The sequence below is a fragment of the Aspergillus ochraceoroseus genome (genome assembly GCF_002846915.1).
Source record: "Aspergillus ochraceoroseus IBT 24754 chromosome Unknown P175scaffold_3, whole genome shotgun sequence".
Classification (NCBI taxonomy): Eukaryota; Fungi; Ascomycota; class Eurotiomycetes; order Eurotiales; family Aspergillaceae; genus Aspergillus; species Aspergillus ochraceoroseus.
Genome location: NW_024468478.1, coordinates 1140446 through 1159955, shown reverse-complemented (window position 1 = coordinate 1159955; position 19510 = coordinate 1140446). Strand labels below are relative to the sequence as shown.

Genomic DNA, 19510 nt, shown 5'->3' with positions numbered 1-19510 from the left:
TGTTTTGAGAGGTCTGATTTAACGACCAGAATATAATTTAGTGTATAAACCGTTCCAGAGTATTATATGGACTCCAGAGAGAGAGAGAGAGAGAGAGAGAGAGAGAGATTATTCTAGTTGTTATACAGAATGTGGGTTTGGATCAATTCCGCCGGTGACGTTGACGCGAATCCAGGTTGGTTTGGTGTTCCGCGGCATCTCCAGTACTGTCGAGATTCTCACCCTCCACACATCATACATAGCACCACCATCATTGACCCTGCAGGCCTCATCCATCCCGCAAAGCAACATGATGGAAACAGAAAATGCATTGGACGAGGATGTTAATTCTGGCGCTTCGCTTGCCGCCAGGGTGATGGTGACCACCGCCAGCAATCTGTCCTGCAGGAGTTTGGACTAACGGATAGCTTCCCAAAACCTTTAGAACACGCTCTTGAAACCCTTCCGCCTTTTAGTTTCGAAGAATGCACTGAGGGCTTACCTGGGCACCTTTCTGTTTCTTACCACTGCCATATTCATGGTATTTGTGTCGGTTATAGCATATGGAATATTCTACTACAAGTTCATTCCGCAGGTTGGGGTAGAGCGCATCGTACACTTGCAGTTCGGGTGAGTGGACTTGACCCTTGATTGCGATTGGAGGCAAAAAGAACCAGTGACTGACTGTATCCTTGCATTGGTAGTGATGGACACCCTTGGGGAGTCGCGACCTTAGATTCAAGCCTAGTCTCCCTTCAAACGTATAATGTGTATGTGGAGCTCGAATTACCACGAACCCCCTCGAACCTGGCTGCCGGGAATTTCATGCTTGACTTGACCCTCCTATCCCAACCTTCCACGTCCGCTCGAACTGGCGAGAATACCTCCGCTCACTCTATCTCTCGATCTCGTCGCTCTGCTATGTTGAGCTATGCCTCACCGTTGGTAGACATTTCGAGCAAGATTTCATTAATGCCACTATACATCCTAGGGTGGCAGCGAGAAGCAGAGAGGCTAGTGGTGCAGATGATGGAGCAGGTTGAATTTTCACGCGGAGCGCAAAATCTACCAAATAGCCTTCGTTTGGAACTTCATAGCCGCAAGGAAATGCAAGTATACCAAGCAAAGGTGGCGTTCAGGACGAAATTCACTGGTTTACGGTATTACCCATTCCATTTCCTGATCGGGCAGTTCATTCGTGTAACTAACAGGGACATAGGTGGATTATGTACAACTGGAGGATTACATCATTCTTCATCTTCAGTTTCACCTTCTGGTCCGTGTCCATGATATCGGCGTCTCTCGCCTTTCTCTTCCTGGCCGTATCATTCAGCGGCCGCCAGGAGGAGCCTGCAGAAATCAAGGTAGAAGATCGCAATTCTACTCCTATCAAGAAGGAGCCCTTCGATGGGCCAACCCCCCATCCGGAGCGTTCGTCAACAGAATCTGACTCGGACTCGTCCGACGATCAGCGTCCGGGACCACCGATCAAAAAGGAGCCAGATGATGCAGCAGATGACGAACTCAGGCATCTGCTAGACCATGACATAGAACCGTCCGCGGGGGCTGGGGCAGGAACTGGCACGGAGAGTGCCGGAGCTTTGGGTATTCAGCGACGGCGGAGCCATCTGTTCAAGGAAGAGCACTCTTAGTTTGGCTATATATGAGGATTCGCATGCCCATGTAGACATAATTTATGATACCCAGTTCCAGGCTAGTGCTTGCTCCGTGCCTAATATATCTGGTGCCAGTAGGGATGTAAGATTAAATCTGTCGGAAGCCGGAACGAAGCTGGCCAGAATGACGTGGACGTCTTTGTTCCTGCATGTCGACTAAGAGATCACACCATGCCCTTCTACCCCCACAAAAGAATAAAGGGCTCAGAGCTGGTCGAAGAATCATCTACCCAATTCTGCACCGTGTGAGAGATATTTACCGTGCATGTTCGTTCGGTACCCGACGATACTATCGATAACGGGCGGGGGAAATTTGGTTTCCCCTCTTCATCTTTTGCTGCAGAAGTCCCTCGGATCTCTTCATTTCTCCTCCTCTCGTATTCTCTCCCTTGGTCTTCACATTTGACTTCAATGCATATCCTGGTGAGTTCGATAGAACTCTTAGCTTTCTGTTACCCCCCTCTCTGGACTGTATAGGTCTAATAACTGCCTTGAAATTCGGACTGACGGTCTCTTTCGTTCGTAATAGGTTGTCAACGACGACGGGCCCCCGTCCAACGAATCGTCCCCTTACATTCATTCGTTCGTCCATACATTGCAGTCTGCAGGGCACACTGTCTCTGTGGTTCTCCCGCATCAGCAACGATCATGGATTGGTAAAGCACATCTCATCGGCGCTGCTGTCAAGCCCACCTACTTCCGCCCCGGAACACTCCACGAAGACGATGGCACTACACATGAGTACCCCCGCGGTTGCTGTGCTGAAGATGCCGAGGCTCCTGAGGGCGATGAGTGGATTCTCATCAACTCGACTCCTGCCAGCTGCGTGCAAATTGGTCTTTACCATTACTTCCAAGACCGCGGGCCCGTTGATCTTGTAGTGTCCGGCCCGAATTATGGACGCAATACGACGTCACTCTTTGCGATGTCGAGTGGAACAATAGGTGGCGCTATGGAGGGTGCCGCTTGTGGGAAACGATCGATTGCGCTGTCTTACGCCTTTAGCTCCCGCAGCCATGATCCTGTCGTCATTGCGGAGGCATCTCGACATTCAGTGCGAGTAATTGAGCATCTCGCAAAGAACTGGGATGATGGGGTGCAGCTTTACAGTGTGAATGTTCCCTTGGAACCTGGTGTGAGTGAGAGCAAGGTTTGGTATACGGAAATGCTTGAAAATCAGTGGTCATCCGGAAGCTGCTTTGATGCTGTTGATGCGGCGGTACCCCTGGAGGACCCTGGCCACCGGGAGCAAACGCTGCGGGATCAGGAGGAGAAACTAGGAGAGGACCCCGCTTCAAATGTTGCTGTAAACTCTGTAAAAAGATCTCGCATCCCGCACAAACATTTCATTTGGGCACCCAAGTTCGCCGATGTGTATAAGAGCGTTGAGGCGAGCACTCCAGGAAATGACGGCTGGACTGTCAAGGAAGGAATGACAAGGTATGTTTCTCTACTATAGGACTCGTGTGGGCTTCGTTCTAATCCCAGACAGTGTTACTCCGTTGAGAGCCAATTTTATGCACGCACCGGGTATCAAAGGGGAGATTAAGCTGTGAGTGGACATTCTCGGCCGGCAGTCCTTGTCTAGACACGACCGCTTAGAACATATACCTTGCGCTCTTCTTTAAATATCCCAAGCTAGCTTTTTATGTTCCGCGCCTTGGTCTTGCTCTGTTCTAATCCCCTTTCCCCTATTTTGTCGTGGTTTACATGGGAGGCTGGTATTCTGATAGCTCTCTCTATGCGTAGATCGGATAATGATGAACCTTCCCTATATTCGATTGTGGATTGCGACGTTCCATATGTCCAAGAACTGGTGGAGCACGCCTTACAATCTCGTCTTGGGAAAGACCGCTACCGGCCAGTCTCCTCTGTTTCAGAACTCCCGGCCTCATCGGCGCCGGTGTTCCAATACCGAGAGTATGAGCGACTGGACTTCGAGCAAGCCATGTTAAATTCAACATCGTCCCTGACAAATGCCTACATAATCCGCAAAGCACTGATTCGCAAGCATTACCTCTCGAACACTGTCTCGAATTGGATCATAAAGCACCCTGAGAGTATTCTGGCTCAACATGTCAAATTCTCTATCGACTTCGAACTCGACTATGCCGAATTCCTCGATGATGCCTTGCTGGAGGCGTACGAACTGCGTGAAAGCTTGGAAAAGAATGAGTCCAAGCCTGACACCGAAAAGGAGTGGTGGATCCTCAAACCGGGAATGAGTGACCGTGGGCAAGGAATCCGCCTCTTCAGCAGTGAGGACCAGCTCCGGGAGATTTTCGAGGAATGGGAAGTCGATGACTCGGATGATGAAAGCGGTTCGGAGCGCCCTGAGGAAGAATCAAGCCATGATGATGAGGGTAACAATGGCGTGATAACTTCTCAGTTACGCCACTTCATCGCTCAACCTTATATCGATCCGCCGCTTCTCCTTCCATCCTCGTCGCGGCGTAAATTCCATATCCGTACTTACGTCCTTGCCGTGGGTGCCTTGAAAGTTTATGTTTTCAAGGAAATGCTGGCGCTCTTCGCTGCAAAGCCATACTGTCCGCCCGGCGAAGACGAAGACGAAGTAAAAGATCTCGCCAGACATCTCACCAATACCTGCTTCCAAGAGGGCGGAAGCGCCAATGCAGGCAGCGTAAGACGGTTCTGGCAACTCGACCACCACGTCCCGGGACTCGCCCCCAACTGGAAAGAAAACATCTTCAACCAGATCTGCAGTGTGACCGGCGAGCTCTTCGAAGCCGCCGCGAGAGGCATGATGGTTCATTTCCAGACACTTCCCAATGCATTCGAGCTCTTCGGGATTGATTTCCTCGTCGACAAGTCCGGAACCGCCTGGCTGCTTGAAGTGAATGCGTTCCCGGACTTTGCTCAGACAGGCGAGGAATTAAGAGAGCTTGTTGTGGGTAAACTGTTCGAGGAGACGGTTGATGTTGCCGTCAAGCCTTTTTTCAATCTCGGGGACTCCTCGGTTAATGGTACGGATCATTTGAAGCTCGTTGCTCATCTTAATCTTGGGAGGACGGGTTAGTTAGTATCAGGTTAGTGTTCGAGTGATGCACGATGAGAATAAATTCATCGGGGGAGGGGAATGGCGTTGTTGATGGGGTTTAATGAAATCTACTTTGGTATATCCAGTTGGGCTAGAGCTTCTAAAAGTTTTGGGGGATTGAAAAATAGACAGACATATATATACCTTATATTGAAGCGTGTATTGATACAGATCAATGACTTCCGTGGTCATCCATTCAAGGGCCATTACTTGCTTTCATCTGTAGTGTGTTTTATGGGAACAGAAGGCAGGCTGAATTTCTTTGAACTACCTTTACCATCTGAATGCAATTGCAGTCCAAGGATTCCCTCTTCGTGAAAGAAAGAAAGTAAATCGTCTGTCTGGATATGGTTGGAAGTAGCGTTGGTGGATAATCAGAATAACTACCATAAGACAGCTACAGCTGCCCGGTAAGAAGGGTATATGTATAACCAGTAAAACCCAGCAGATGTCACTAGAATGTCAGCCGAATCTCTGCTTCGCCAGTGTCTTGAGCCACCCTATAGTTTCTTCCTCCTTCGCCCGGTAGCGCTGCAATCTCTCTTCTCGCTCTGCTGCACGGGCGCGCATGATTTCCTCTCGTCGAATCTCGCGCTCATTCTTCTTGCGCCGCTCCCTCGCCCGCGCGGACTTGATCGCAGTTAGGTCGTTCTCCCCGGAACCCATGAGCTCGTCATCCGGGGCAGCATCCGTGGGTGATCCACCACGACGAGACTCCGCAAAGGCCCTATTCGCAGCCGCGGCTTCGCGCCTTTTCTCCATGCGCCGCTCATGAGTCCCTGGTTCTGCACGCGGCGCTACCTCATCCTCCATATGACGGATCTCAGATCGATGGGACCGGATTTCTGCCTTGTGCTGCGCCCTGGCATCCTGCCGTTCAGCAATTGCATCTTCTACAGCGGTTTCTGCGTGAGAAGTAGATTTAGTTGGTTTTTGTTTTGGCTCGTTGCATGTACGGAACGTAGGTAAGATGACACTAAGGGGGCGCCTCGCAACGTACCTTTCCGCAGCTCCAGCTCTTGCATCGTGGGGATTGTCGGACCCGCCGCGAGACCACTGGTCTTATTCGACGATTCAAGGTGTGGTATAAGAGGACCGTATTCCTCCTCATCCTCATCCTCATCCGCGTCTTCGTCTTCGTCTTCGTCTGCCTCCTCATCACGCCCAGCAGCTGGTACAGGAGTTCCAGAGTCCCTACCCGCTCGTTCGTAATTCGGCGACGGCCGCGTCTCGTTCCGGATATCGCTTTTCTGCGCCTTTTCAAGTGTACTAGGGTCGTACCATCCTTCAGCCAATTCTCCACGGTTCCTAATATGTTCAGCTGTGTCCATTCACTTTTTCGTTCCTCACTCCTTCCTTTCCGAGGAGAAAAAAGAAGAGAGAGAGAGGGAGAGATAGAAAGCTATAATGATAGTCATAATGATAGCTTACTTACCATTTCCGGATAAAACTTTTCCACCTGCCCTTGACTTCCTCCTCATCCAAATCCTCCATGATAATCCCCTTCTGGATATCCAAGTACATAGCAAACATAGGCTCGTAAACACTCAAGTCCCGCTTTGTTAGTTCGCACGCATGTAACGGGAGTACGATAGGAGCCGGTTTGGGTTCAGAGGCGGAGCTCTTCGTGGTGATGCGTTTGGAGGAGTGTCGGCCATGTCGGGATTCGGGTCCACGGGAATGTCTGCGTCTGTGTCTGTGATGGTCACGGCCACGGTCACGCTCTCGATCGCTCTCGTGGGTATGGCGATGGCTGTGGTCTTCGCGGTGGCGGTGGTGTCTGCTTGATCGGGTTGGAGATCGTGAGCGCGAGAGGGAACGCGAGGGGGTTGGCATTTTCTCTCCACTGATTTCTCTCGTGTCAATCGATTGTCCTTTTCCGGTGCGATCTATGAGTTTTTATTTGTATCTGGACTTGCAGGGAGTATTCGATCGTGCGTAGATGGGGAAGTATGGAGTATATTAGGAAGAAAGTCGAAATCGGAAATGATGCCAAGAGTTGGAGATCCGCATTTTCACATGCTCCAAAACTGCTACGATATGACTTCTCTAGAGATTTATACAATACCAAATTGTGAAAAAAAAACGGCAATATGCGCGAGCTCCGGGTTGATATGAAATTGAATTTTGTCGCCGCCATGACGACTGACAAGAATAAAAGTTAAAAGTAATGCAAAAGGTAGAAAGACAGGAAAAGAAATTCTACATAAGTATGCTTCACGAAAAATATAATTACTGAAACTAGCTGGCTGAGGCGGTAGTTGACTGGTCGGAAGTAGGCTTGTCGCCAGTTGTGGAAGCGGGTGTGGGAGGAGTTGTGGCCTTGGATCGGTTGGCAGCAGCCATTTGCCAGGAAGGAATGGAGGCAGGTCTGCTAAACCGTGACAAAGGATTGGTCGTTGCAGGGGGCGTGCTTGTTGTTTGTGTGGTCTGTGCTAGACCAGAAGAAGACGATTGAGACTCGGGTTGGGATGGAGTAGCTGTGACACCGTTGGTCGCAGGAGTAGCGGAGGCTGATGTTGATTCGGAGGCATTGGGGAGAGTGGTTGCGTCAGACAGCTTGGGGGTAACGGGAGAGCTGGAGCCACTGCCGCCACCAAGTCTGTTACTCAAGAGAACCTTCAAGCTCTTCAACTCAGTACCCAGCTCCCGGAGCCGATTCTCATTTCCTTCCCGAGCGCCTTCGAGGGCCTTAGGAATGGCGTCTTTTAGCGACTTAACCTCATCGTTGATGCGACGGGTCTCATCATCTCTACGGCGCGACGCAGCCTTTAATTCAGCGACCAGGGTTTCAACATCTCGCAAAGTAGCATCCAGCTTCTCAGTGCGCGCCTCCTCCGCTGTCTTCAGGGCAGCAGTATCTGTGGAGAGTTGCTCGATAAGAGTGAATGCACGGGAAAACTGTTCATCGATGTTCTGCTTGTCTTGTTCTAATTGTGGAGGAGTGGGAGGTGCTATCAGAGGTGCAATATATCGCTATAATCATGTCAAAGGTTGTCGGGCGAAGAAATAAAGAAGGATCCCTACCTTGGTTACAAAATAAAGCCCATAGCCAACGCCACCCATCACCGTAGCCATGATAAACCAATCGCGCCAATCGCGTCTTGGGGGCCTACGAGATATGAAGTCAGTTCACTCCTTCCTTCGCGCCTGGAGAAACAGCGTTGACTGAGGATCTCCGGACTCACTCGGGGGGAGGTTGCTGCCATTGGCCATATGGGGGATACCCGCCATAAGCTTGGGCAGGTGGAGGAGGTCTGTAAACGGCCTGTTGTGGAGGGGATTGGTATCCCGAGGTTGGCGCTGCGGTAGCTGTGGAGGGATCTTCACCTGCGCGGGCGATGGCGATATCGATTTCCTCTTTTGTGAGGTTCTTAGACTGTAGAAACGACACCCTCTTCTGGATCGGGGATGAGGCTACAGAGGGATCCTGCAGGACTGTTCAGAAAAGGCTGTTAGTATGGTATATCCATTCACAGAGCAAGGGATAGATTCGACACGCACATGTCACCTAGAGAGCAATCCATCCGCAAGGTCAGTTCCAAACTCCGCAATAGATTGGGGGTGGCTGGAGGCGCAAGACTTACAGCAGAGGAGATCAACTCCTCGCGAACCATGATGACAAGTCCTGCAACTGGTCTGGTTCAGAAGAGAACAAAGGTAAGTGAAACCAAAAAGCTGGGGGGGAGAAGAGAAGAGCAGAAAAGATAAGGAGAAAGAAGCAAGAAAGACCGACGACATCGGCAGCGAAACGAAGCTGGACCTCGGGATGACCGCCTGTCACAATGATTACTAAATTACGGGTTCGTAACTTTCGACTGTAACTTTCGTCAAGGCAGGTAAAGGTGCCACTAAACCATATTTGGCCCCGCACTCCAATATATGTTTGTATTGTTTGCTGGTGATCTCGTGATATATTCGGCAGAACTGTTATTCCTTCCGCTATACCGCTTTCCATCTTCGGAACAAAGTGGGCGTAGCCGACGGGGGGTCTTGTTTACATTTTGACGGTTATTATTATTTATCGTTCCAGGACAACCAACCAACCATCCCCGCTCTCTGCTCTTCGTCGGGGTTATCTACGAGTCGTCGGATTTGTGGCTATTGCAAGGCTACATACTGTTTCCGCTAGTTGTATTGGTTTTTGTCATTATCTTGTCAATTCTTGAGAAGCTGCGATCGCAGCTTCCTCTTATCCACCATGTCGCAAGACACAGGATTGTTCAGCATTAAGCGCCCCCGCGAGGTACGTCCAGGTCCTGTTTGACTCATTTTGGTTGGATTCTCAAAGCAATGCAATATAGCTGACTCGTTCTTATCTCGCGTAGACTCTGGGGAGCGTTCAAAACTATTCTTCGATCCCTCAACCCTCATCGGCCCTGAAGCGCACCAGTTCAATAGGCGCATTTCAAATCCCACCATTCACTTCGCAACATACGCGATCGATGTCATTGTTAAACTCGGCCAGTCGACCTCAGCAGCCAAACTTTCAGCGATCTTCCTCTGGAGGGTTTGGCGCTGACCCTGGGCTTTCGTCTGTCAGACGCTCGGTCTCAAGCAACATCTTCCATGGAGCTAGCGCAGGTCGCCCGTCTTTTGCCCCCGGATCGTTGTCCTCAAATTCTGCCGCTCAGAGCCTACAGAGAAGGAGCAGCGTCTTCTCGCGCCCTTCAGTGGGAGGAGCTATGGGCCACCAGTCCTTTTTCACGCAAGTTCCGTCAGCGGCTGGTGTTCCCAGAGACCCTCGCCCTCTAAGAGACAGGGCCTTCCAAGCCAGGATCGGTCAAGAACTTCTGGAATATCTTACACACAACAATTTCGAATTAGAAATGAAACACTCCCTTGGCCAAAACACGCTCAGGTCTCCCACTCAAAAGGATTTCAACTTCATCTTCCAGTGGCTGTATCATCGAATTGACCCTGGATACCGGTTCCAAAAAGCTATGGATTCCGAGGTCCCACCGATTCTCAAACAGCTACGATATCCATACGAGAAGAGCCTCACTAAATCACAAATTGGTGCGGTGGGAGGACAGAACTGGCCGACGTTCTTGGGAATGCTCCACTGGTTGATGCAATTGGCGCAGATGATGGATCGGTATGTTCTAGGAGAATATGACGAAGCCTGCGCAGAGATGGGCGTAGATGTCTCGGGGGACCGCATCATCTTCCGTTTTCTCACTGGCGCCTACCATGACTGGTTGCAAGGCGGAGAAGAGGAGGATGATGAAACCGCTGGACAGCGACTAGTTCCTCATATTGAGGTCATGGCTCAGGAATTCGAAAAAGGCAACGAGAAATACGTGCAAGAGATGCAGGTGTTGGAGGCCGAGAACCGGGCTCTACGCGATCAAATTGAGGAAATGGAGAAGAACAGCCCGGATATGGCGAAACTTGACAAGCAATTCAAGATTCTGGAGGATGATAAACGGAAATTCGAAGACTATATTCAGAACGTCCAAGGAAAGATTGAGAAATATGAGAGCCGTATCAATTTCTTAGAGGAGGAGATCAAGAAGACCGAGACCGAGCTGCAGGCTGCGGAAGAAGAGAGGGCGGGCCTGCAAGCCAGTGTCGATCAGCAGGGTCTCACCATCCAAGATATTGACCGCATGAATACCGAGCGTGAGCGACTCCAGAAGAGTCTTGATGATACTGTGAACCGCCTGGAAGAAACTCATGCTCGAGTCATGGCCAAAGAAGCTGAAGCCAGCAGGAAACTCGAAGATTTAGAGGAGCTTGTCAAAGCATACAATACACTTGGCTACCAGACCAGTCTCATCCCCTCAAGTGCCGTTAATGCCAAGGATCAGGAATATGAGCTTAGCCTCAACGTGAATGAAAGCAGTTTCTCTGCCTCACAGATTGGCGGCGTCCCCAGCCGGATATCTCCTGAAGGGGATCGTCTCTTGGCAGAGCCATTTACTGGCTACCATCCGGCGCACTTGCTGAGCCTAGACCTTCGAGGCATGGTCCGTAGCAATTTACAATCTCTCCGAAAGGAAATCAACGAGCGGCGAAAGCGTGCCATTGATGCTGACCTGGAGAGGCGCAATCTCCTAGATAATATCAAAGAAGCAATGGATGAGAAGCGAAGCGAAGTCGAAGCACTGGAGCATAGGCGACGAGCTGCAGAAGAAGAGTTTGAACGGACCAAGGAGATCACCACTACCCAGAAACTTGCATCGGATGCCCAGATTGAGAAGATGGAGAAAGAGCTCGCGAAAATGCGAGCTACCATGAGCGAAAGTGTCCAGCTAATGGAGCAACGGGAAATGAACACCAACATCGAGTATGAGCAACTCACACTTAGGGCCAACTCGCTTCGGGAAGAGCTGCATACCAACGTGGAGAGCATGCTGAACGATGTCATTCGGTTCAAAGTTCACGTCCAAAAGGGCCTGGAAGACTACGAAGGCTTTGTCGTGGATGAAGTGGAACAGGAACTAGGGGGCGATATGCAGCTGGCTGAGGATATGCCCCTTGACACTGAAGAGCTTTAGGGCCGGGTCAAAGGTCCTAATCCCGTCCTCTTTGTGGTTCCCATGCTTTTTCCCCGTGTCACGATTAAATGACCGTCGATGGGAGTCTGGTTTGGGTTTGATTTGTTCGGCAGGAAGGTAATTTGCCCTAGATTTATTTTATTTTATTTTATTTTTTTGGCATGGACTATGATCCCGCAACCCTGCGAAGCCCCGGGATACTTCCTCTTACTACTGTCGGCAAGATTTTAGGTGTATATCCGGGCATATGCGTGTTTGGCGCTATTTTGGCAGGTTTCTTGATAGGAGAAGAGGGCGCTTTTTCATCCGGCGCTTTGGATCCTTGTTCCTTAGCCGCTCTTCTGCCTGTGGAATGCTTGTAGGATGTGGTTTATTGGAATTGTTGCTAGTCTGATACCATTTGTGTTTTGGGGGTTTTTATATTATTATTGGACTTTATTTTCTGTGCTATCCATAGGGGGATGGCTGATCCTCCTCATTGGATCCACGCAGGTCGTTGGGTGTACATACAAGATTCCCATCAATGACTACAATCGATGAATGGCGCGTTTTCGTTTTCTCAAGCTCTTTTGCCTTCCTTCGACTCCTGATTCTGCTGGACATTTGTCCCAGACTGACGGGGAAAGAGACTGCAGAATTCCCCCAGTTTGTCACTACTCTGACTGAAATGGATGAAGAGCTTCGACGTCAGTTTCGCCCCCCCCCCCCCTTAAACCCACTCTTATGATATTGACAGCAGCAGGCTTTTTCTGTGGGTTATTAGTTTAGGGCAAAAGGACTGAAAGAAAGTGTATCCTCAGAGCGTAGACAGAGCGTAGACCTACAGGTACATCCGGATCCCTCCTACGTACACATTTTTGAGGCAATTAATTGTATACTTCGTAATTCACATCGTTGATTGGCCGGTGGGTGTGATGACTCAGCATCATCTCCAACTCCTGCAAAAACATCAAGAATTGAAAAAAAAAAAAAAAAGGCTGATTGGAAAAGCCTCAAGAAAGCCAACTCGACCTCCGACCACTCCCCCGCCTAACTAGCCCTCAGGGCCATGTTATGAGACACAGTATCATCCATCAATCGAATCAGATGGACTCTCGACCTTCACCCATCCATTAGACATGCGCAACAGAACATCTGTCCGACCGTCATATCGAGATTTGGATTACTCTCCGCTCGCCTCGTCCCTTCCAACCTCCCTCGTGTCATGAAAAGGTGCCTGAGTCCAGCTCATCTGCTCCTCTTGGACCGCAGGTCTTTCGTGCGCAACCCGTTTGCGACCCTTCCCCCCCGTCGTCCATTTGGCTATTCCTCCCGAACACGACACCTAGGCCGGAGACCCGTCCAGGACCGGCCGTCATGGAACCGCCGCCAATTCTCTGTTGGCATCCAGCATCCGGTCGTTGATCGCCAACTGCTGGAAGACTTCATCCGACTGAAACCGAAAAAATGCCCTGTTCCGCGATCAAAAGAGAAGAACCCGGAGGCTTGGATATCCTTGCTGGACCGGTACCTCCCGCCGTCCTTGCGGGGAAGCTCGGAGGATACAGTCACAGGCCCGGTCCATGAACCCCCGTCTGAAATGACCCGGAAGTCTTTCATGCAAACCCTTGACTTGGCCAATCTTTTGTTCTCTGCCCGCCTGTCGGCGGATCTAGACCTTCTGGCTCATCTGGGGTTCAAATTGAATAACTGGCCGGCGGTGTATGCCCTACTAAGCAGGTTACTAGATGCGGCTGATACACTCAAGGAGCTTTCCCTGCCTCTCCAATGTGGCGTAATTGAGGATTGGAGCTCGAGCTCCGGACTCTCGCTCGACCAGCTCACCGATCAGCGGTTGTCCTCCAGTCCACAGCTTACCCAGCAAAGTTCGAAAATCGCTCTGGTGCCGGGATTAACCACCCTCGATGCGTTCACCGAACGCCCATTTGCCCAGGATCACTCCAAATCTTGTATGGCTGAGGTATGGCAAAGTTTGGGGTCAATTGTGCTCAGTGCAGCAGATGCGTCACCTAATGAGTCCAAGTTAGCCATGTCATATGTATACCGCATCCTTGCCCGTCTACATCATTCCGGTATTGTATCAGATCGGGTTTACAAATACACTTCCCCGGATGCCCACCAGGCTAACTTTCGGCCGCCGGGCATGCACTTGCTCTCTACCCATATTATGAATGTCCTATCAGACACGGCCTGGCTTGTGCATGAAGCGGAGGTTGCCGCAAAAGCAGTTGCAGCCGGAGAAGATCCCCCCTTTCTCCCTGTGAAAATGGGCATCAAAGAACTGGGTCATGAGATTTGGCTGGAATTCATTCTGTGGTGCTGCGTGGAACACGGCCATATCAAGGAAGGAGTTTGGCTCATCGACCAATTGAAGACGCGAACGGGTCAGTTGGTATGGAAATTCCAAAGCTGGAAGCCTCTCCTCCAAAATCCTGAGGCGTTACGCGACACCAAAATTGACCGTGAAGCCTCATGGCATCATCGTCCTGAGTCAGTGGATCACGCACCGCTATTACGAAAGCGCAATAGCCCCCCTGCTACCTTTAATGGACTGGGTAAGCGGACGCTTAGTGTCGAAGTTGCCATAGCTTTGTTAGACAATCTCCCCAATCTAGTCTATCTAGGATTGGGCTTTAGGGGAGTACACGCTGGCGCACTCTTGCGCTCTATTAACAGTCTTCAGTTCGCCATTGCCCCTACTTCTAATGATGTCCTCCTTCCCACAACAAAGGCGACCAACTGGCTTACTGTCCGTGTGATCGAATCGGGCGGCCTCAATCCCGAAGCTGACCCTCAAGTGTTCGAAGATTTTCTCAAGGCTACGCCATGCGTTGTCCCACCTTGGAGCAGTGGCATGTGTCCCGTTGATGAGGAGTCCCTAGACCGGCTTTGTCCGTCACAGCTGTACGATGACACGTCGGCCTTGGTCGGTCTAATTGAGTACAACCTGAGATTTTCTTCCGCGCGAAGACTTTGCGGGGATGCCTTGAACATATTTGCCATGCTGCAAACTGTGATCGATGCAAGTAAAATGCAGCGCATAAACGACTTCTTCTCCTCGCGGATGGATCACCCTAGTGCGAGCTTTCCTTCATCCCATATCGGCAGCCTGGACACTTTGCGGCCATTTGATTCGTCCATCCCGCAGGTATCCAACGTCACGTTTGCTGGGTTGCTTGATTTGATAACCGTTTCGCGAGCCTACGCATTTGGTGAATGGCTTCTGTTCTCTGATGACATCGACGGGCCTGCAATACCCCCCAGCGCATACAAAGATCAAGCTCTAGCACCCTCCATTATTCGATTCGCAGCAGCGACCAAGAATAACGCCCTCTGCGAGTCCGTCGTGGAGTCTCTCTCCCAGCCCATATCCTCCAATACCCTCCGAGCACTACTGAATTTCCGTATCGCAATGCACCAATGGGACCTCGTCGCCCCTATGCTTGAGTACCTGCGCGACTATCGCTCCAAATCCTGGGGTCATAGCAATGTCGCCGCCCTAGCCGCAGAGATCATCCGTCTCGACCACACAATCCAGCAACAGCAGTCATCCGATCTCGCCAGCATGGCAACCGACGCCACAAAAGCAAACCTAGAACAGGCCACAGACATCCTGCGCCGAACCCTAACCGGTGAATTCAATGAGCTCTCGCACCGCACCACACCCCGATTCCAAGAACGCTCTCTGTCTGCCTTCCAGCGCCTCTTCCTCTCTCTCCCCGCATCCATTTCCCCCTCCCTCCGCGAAATCACCCAATCGACCTCCCTCCCATCCGTTACCAAACGGATCACCACCCCCCGAAACGCCGCCCTCCCATATATTCCCTCGCCAGCCTTCCACCTCATCCTCTCCGCAGTCGTCGACACCCAAGGCAGCGCAGCAGGCAAACGCCTCTGGGACCGCTGGTGTCTCGACATCAAATCACCCACCCTTCGCCGTCTTCACGAGGGCGGCATTCCGCGCTTCTACCTGCATCACGAGCGGAACCGCGCCAAGGGCGATCCGCACTTCGACCCGGTCTACTTCAAACAAGTTCAGAAGAAAGCAGTCATCCCGAACCCGAATACCGTCCGCATTATCGCCCAAGCTGCTGTACGGGAGTATACGGAGTCTGAGAATGCACGTCTGCAAATGACTCAGACATTTTCGTCTACCTCTGCTGCTGCTATTTCTCCTTCAAGTCAAGGCAAACGCACCAACAATCCAGCAGAGCAGATCCTCGAATTCTGTATTCAGAAATTCGATGCTTTTGGGTTACGTCGCCGCGAGATTAACCGTGAGGTCGGCGGACTGGTATATAAAAAGCAGCGAGAGGGTGTGAAAAAGTGGAAGAAGAAGAAGCAGCAGATGGAGTGCGACGCTGCTGTTACTGCCTAGCCTTCTCTCATCTAACTCTGGTCCTCTCTGCTGTTCATCCTCTTCTATTTATTTATTCCTTGTATTATTATTATTATTATTATTATTATAGTCTAGATCCAGCCATACCCGCCGCAGCATTGATATAGAAGCAACCAAATATACCATACATACTAGTTATATACTATAGAATTTAATTAGTAAAATTCACTTGAACAGACTAATTACAAGGCAAGGCCTTTTTCTATCATCTATAGGTACCACCAACTCACTAACCAACTCACTCACTCAAAAAAAGGAAAACCTCATTCTTACTTAACTTGCTTGCTTGCTTGCTTGCTTGCTTACTTATTATACCTACTAGTTAACTTATATATATATATATATATATATAAATAATATCAGTTCTTCATATCTTTTTTTTTTTTTTTTAATATCTTTCACAGCATACTCTCTCCTCTGTACACCTACCTACCTACCTACCTTGTTTAACTATACCAAAGTAAATCAAAAGAGAGCAAGAGCAAGGTGTTGAAAGATAATCGAATTCATTCATTCATTCATTCATTGTCAAGTTATAGTTCAGTTCAGTGCAGTTCAGTTCATAAGCCATACATAACATAACATAACATACATAACGTACATGTACATATATAAGATATAATAATATATGTACAGAGAATGTAAAAGGAGCGTTGAAGAAGGGAAAAAAAAAAAAAAAAAAAGAAGAAGAATTGGATCGGTTGTGCATTCTCATGGCTGATCCCATGGCTCTTCCTCCATGGATGTAGGGAAAAATGACCGGATGAATTCGCCGGTGATCGGGTCGTAGGGGAAGTACATGTCGCCGGCGTTAAGGGGGAGATTGAAATTGGTGAAGAACGCGTTCAGAGTCGGGGGCAAGGGTTGGAAGCCACCACCCGTGGTAGGAGGGGGCACGGGCGCGGAACTGAATGATTGACAGTTGGGAGGGAAGTATTGCTGCTGCTGCTGCTGCTGCTGCTGTTGTTGTTGCTGTTGTTGCGGTTCGGGATTCAGGATTGGATTGGAGGTGTCGAGGACGGTGGTGGCATCGTTAGGGTAGGATGGCGGAGGCAGTTGCTGATTTGGGATTTGGGCTTGGGATATGATAGAGGGGTCGTAGTTACTGAGTCCGGACTTGGTGGGGTTCTCGGAATCAGAGAGATAATCGGGAGCAGGGATGTCTGTCATGTCGTATTTCATGCCCAGGGCGATGCGGCGGAAGTTGCTATCGCATAGTTCCCATGCACGGCGGGAGGCAAGACTATACTCGGACATGGCGTAAAGCCAACGGATGCCCTTTTTGGATGCCTCAAGGAAGTTCTTCTCGTCTTCTTCGGGGATGTGGATGCTGCCGAAGGAAAGCTCCAGGAGTAAGACGGTCGTCGTCTGCATTAGATAGTGGAGAACGCACCACCACGGGCATACCTCATAGAGACGCACGGCGTTAGGAGCATCAGGGATCAAGTCCAGCATTCGGCGTGCAGAGTCGAGGACTGTTATTGCCATGTCGTGGCCGAAGGACGATTTCCGAGGCGAATTGCCGTCGACTGGTTGTTCGGTGTCGCGGCGACATAGGCACGGGCGTCCCAGGGTGATGCGGGCGCTGTAGTAGTGAAAGGCAAGGAAAAGCTTATCGCGGAGCATTTGAATGCTTTGCTCGCCGTCTTCTCGCCGGGTGAAATCATACGCGGCAGGAAGGTTGGAGAACCAAAGGTCAATTCGGGCTCGGAGCTCTCCAATACGATTCTCGATGTGGCTCCACGGAGTGATTGCGCAGTCGAGCGAATACACGCGGTCAACAATCTCCTGCACAATGACGGCGAGATCCACATTGTAGAGGAAACAGAGGGAACTGCTAGCCGGGAGACCTTTTAGCCCGGTAGTGTCACACAGCTTGTCTGTATGCCGCAAATCTTGACCCCCGCGGGGATTCAGGGGCATCTGTCGCGCATACGAGCTTGCCAGCGCCAATTCCACGCGCTGGTGACGGGCGTCTTGATCACCGAGAAGCTTCGCCACCGCGGGGTCTTGGAACTGATCTTCATCCAGGGGAAGTGGCATTGGGGTCGTGCAGATTCCATCCGATATCCCCGTCACTCGTCCTGTCATGATTCCGAGCTTATGTTCAAAGGTATAAAGGCACCACCAAACCCGATAGCGAGCCTCCTTGGATATGTCGGGGGTGAAATCACTAGTGTTTTTCATATTCAGTCCCAGAGATATGCCAGAGCGAAGAGCTAGTGACGCAATTCTCCAAGCACTAGAGAGTGGTTTAGATCAATTCCCAGGAAGCATCTCCAGCGGGGTTCTTACCGATTGACTTGGTCAGTGGCAAGCAAATAGAAAGCCGTAAGGCCCTCAACTTGCACCTGTTGAAGATCAGGATGGGTAAATAGGACATCATCGTTCATACTGAGTGCTCGGGCGCGGGTCAAATAGATTAGATGATCGTCTTCTTCGCCGCGCCAGGAGGCTTGTGTGAGGTGAGCATGCCGAGAGGCGATAGCGAAAATCAGGTTCAAAATTGCCAGCCATTTATTCCCAGGTCGGGCTGAATTGTCGAAGAAATTCCGGTATTGGGCCCGGAAAAGTGTCCGGCTGATAATAGGGTACACTGGGTGAATAGTCTCCAGGAAATCCTCAAAGAGTTTGTCGGCTACCTGTCGGGGAGGCATCCAGTAAACCTGTATGGGCCCGGGAATGGAGATTTCCATATCATCCAGATGGTAATTCATCGAATAGAGGGCAAAATCCCCCTCATGCTTGGCCTCATAAGTCCCGGGCATCCTACGGGCCCGTTGTTCGGCCTCCCTTCGCAGTCGTTGCAGCCAGGTAAGCTCGGAATTTTTCCCCATATACCCCGTAGCGCGAGCGCGCTCGTGCCGGTTCACATCTTCTTCCACGCGGTCAATAGCTTCCAGCGATCCAATCGAAGAAGGTAAGCTTTCAACTTCGGGGTCATCATCGCGGGCGGGGGTATTGGAGCGGTGATCACCGAGGGGTTCATCTACCGAGTCGGAATACTACCAGGCACAGGCACATCTATCAGCGCACACACCCCACCTCCAAAAAGTAGGAAAGACTAGCACCAACCTTATCCAGGGTGTATTTGATGCGTTCCGAAGTGCTGCCATCCACGACAGAACTGATTTCCCGTAAAAGATTCTCATAATCGTCCGACTTGGCCGAAAGCTTCGCCAGTTGCCTACGGCTTCCAGTCAGCGTTTTGAAACCAATCAGATATTTGGGAAGGGAAGGCTAGACAAACAAACCCCTTGGTTCGCTCGCGCCAGGATACCGGGTAGCAACAGTCAACTCTTAGTTCGCTGCACTGCCTACAAACCGGAGTATCGCCACTACATTTCGTTTTCCGCTGTCTGCAAGTTTCGCATGCCAGGGGCACACGACGGCCATAGCGAGGGGGGGCAGCTCCAGCGCGCTGACGGGGGATTGCCACCTTATTGCGGCCGATGATCGGGTTCTTCGCAGAATGACTGGTGCGCGAGGGATGGGGATTCCGCGAGGAGGATGGGACAGGTGGCGGGTTGGAGACCTTGACATGACTCTCCCGTTGGGGTTGTAGAGGGACGTCGCCCGGCGCCTTGGTGTCGTTGTCCCCGTTCAGCCGATCCAAAGGCCCTTCCATGAGGGCCGACGCCACCACGACAGGTCACGTTCGGAGACGGAGATGTTGCGTTTTTTTTCGTTTGCAGGAAGAGGCAAAATTGCCCGAAGCTACTGATTAGCAATTGAGATATCGTGGAAGAGCCCAAAGTCGACTTTTTTTTTTTTTTTTTTTTTTTTTTGGTTTTATTTGTCACTAGAAAATAGGCATGGCGCAAGGAATTAACGGCAGAACAAACGAGGTGATTCCGGGCATAAAACTAACAGAGGAACCAGTAAGTAAGCA

The 19510-nt window shown here is 50.6% G+C and overlaps 8 protein-coding genes across 8 annotated transcripts; 5 read left to right on the top strand and 3 right to left on the bottom strand.

Annotated features, from left to right (window-relative positions):
• Nucleotides 1–289: 289 nt before the first annotated feature.
• Nucleotides 290–1631, top strand: P175DRAFT_0434463 (seipin; the record flags this gene model as incomplete). The annotated part of the gene is made up of 4 exons (XM_040893661.1): nucleotides 290–358; nucleotides 425–609; nucleotides 684–1139; nucleotides 1199–1631. 4 exons carry the CDS (start codon nucleotides 290–292, stop codon nucleotides 1629–1631), a joined length of 1143 nt encoding a protein of 380 aa, XP_040753054.1.
• A 160-nt stretch (nucleotides 1632–1791) lies between these two features.
• P175DRAFT_0515748 (putative acid phosphatase) lies at nucleotides 1792–4695 on the top strand (the record flags this gene model as incomplete). Its single annotated transcript, XM_040898875.1, has 4 exons — nucleotides 1792–2078; nucleotides 2185–3095; nucleotides 3148–3207; nucleotides 3405–4695. Exons 1-4 carry the CDS (start codon nucleotides 2067–2069, stop codon nucleotides 4693–4695), a joined length of 2274 nt encoding a protein of 757 aa, XP_040753053.1. The 5' UTR covers nucleotides 1792–2066.
• Nucleotides 4696–5178: 483 nt separating this feature from the next.
• Nucleotides 5179–6504, bottom strand: P175DRAFT_0456507 (uncharacterized protein; the record flags this gene model as incomplete). The annotated part of the gene is made up of 3 exons (XM_040894630.1): nucleotides 6152–6504; nucleotides 5717–6024; nucleotides 5179–5621 (listed from the first exon to the last, which is right to left on the bottom strand). Exons 1-3 carry the CDS (start codon nucleotides 6247–6249, stop codon nucleotides 5179–5181), a joined length of 849 nt encoding a protein of 282 aa, XP_040753052.1. The 5' UTR covers nucleotides 6250–6504.
• A 177-nt stretch (nucleotides 6505–6681) lies between these two features.
• Nucleotides 6682–8333, bottom strand: pex14 (putative peroxisomal membrane anchor protein (Pex14); the record flags this gene model as incomplete). Its single annotated transcript, XM_040900705.1, has 5 exons — nucleotides 6682–7692; nucleotides 7744–7828; nucleotides 7905–8154; nucleotides 8221–8227; nucleotides 8304–8333. The coding sequence occupies 5 exons, from the start codon at nucleotides 8331–8333 to the stop codon at nucleotides 6958–6960; spliced, it is 1107 nt and encodes a 368-aa protein (XP_040753051.1). The 3' UTR covers nucleotides 6682–6957.
• A 584-nt stretch (nucleotides 8334–8917) lies between these two features.
• Nucleotides 8918–11219, top strand: P175DRAFT_0531177 (kinetochore-associated Ndc80 complex subunit NDC80; the record flags this gene model as incomplete). The annotated part of the gene is made up of 2 exons (XM_040899848.1): nucleotides 8918–8962; nucleotides 9045–11219. The coding sequence occupies 2 exons, from the start codon at nucleotides 8918–8920 to the stop codon at nucleotides 11217–11219; spliced, it is 2220 nt and encodes a 739-aa protein (XP_040753050.1).
• Nucleotides 11220–11300: 81 nt separating this feature from the next.
• P175DRAFT_0194433 (uncharacterized protein) lies at nucleotides 11301–11662 on the top strand. The gene has a single exon (XM_040892554.1). The coding sequence runs from the start codon at nucleotides 11381–11383 to the stop codon at nucleotides 11579–11581; it is 201 nt and encodes a 66-aa protein (XP_040753049.1). The 5' UTR covers nucleotides 11301–11380; the 3' UTR covers nucleotides 11582–11662.
• Nucleotides 11663–11742: 80 nt separating this feature from the next.
• On the top strand, nucleotides 11743–15597 carry P175DRAFT_0531176 (uncharacterized protein; the record flags this gene model as incomplete). Its single annotated transcript, XM_040899847.1, has 2 exons — nucleotides 11743–11905; nucleotides 12284–15597. 2 exons carry the CDS (start codon nucleotides 11743–11745, stop codon nucleotides 15595–15597), a joined length of 3477 nt encoding a protein of 1158 aa, XP_040753048.1.
• A 685-nt stretch (nucleotides 15598–16282) lies between these two features.
• Nucleotides 16283–19406, bottom strand: P175DRAFT_0500540 (uncharacterized protein). Its single transcript, XM_040896979.1, has 4 exons — nucleotides 18873–19406; nucleotides 18694–18805; nucleotides 17914–18623; nucleotides 16283–17860 (listed from the first exon to the last, which is right to left on the bottom strand). Exons 1-4 carry the CDS (start codon nucleotides 19244–19246, stop codon nucleotides 16330–16332), a joined length of 2727 nt encoding a protein of 908 aa, XP_040753047.1. The 5' UTR covers nucleotides 19247–19406; the 3' UTR covers nucleotides 16283–16329.
• Nucleotides 19407–19510: the final 104 nt, after the last annotated feature.

What these genes read in the sequence shown, in the direction of transcription:
- P175DRAFT_0500540 (XM_040896979.1), bottom strand. Translation starts at nt 19,246, where the DNA reads ATGGAAGGGCCTTTGGATCGGCTGAACGGGGACAACGACACCAAGGCG. An exon ending in TGGCGCGAGCGAACCAAGGG is followed by an intron (nt 18,806 to 18,872) that starts GTTTGTTTGTCT and finishes TGGAAGCCGTAG; the next exon opens with GCAACTGGCGAAGCTTTCGG. An exon ending in GCCACTGACCAAGTCAATCG is followed by an intron (nt 17,861 to 17,913) that starts GTAAGAACCCCG and finishes ACCACTCTCTAG; the next exon opens with TGCTTGGAGAATTGCGTCAC.
- P175DRAFT_0194433 (XM_040892554.1), top strand. Translation starts at nt 11,381, where the DNA reads ATGGACTATGATCCCGCAACCCTGCGAAGCCCCGGGATACTTCCTCTT.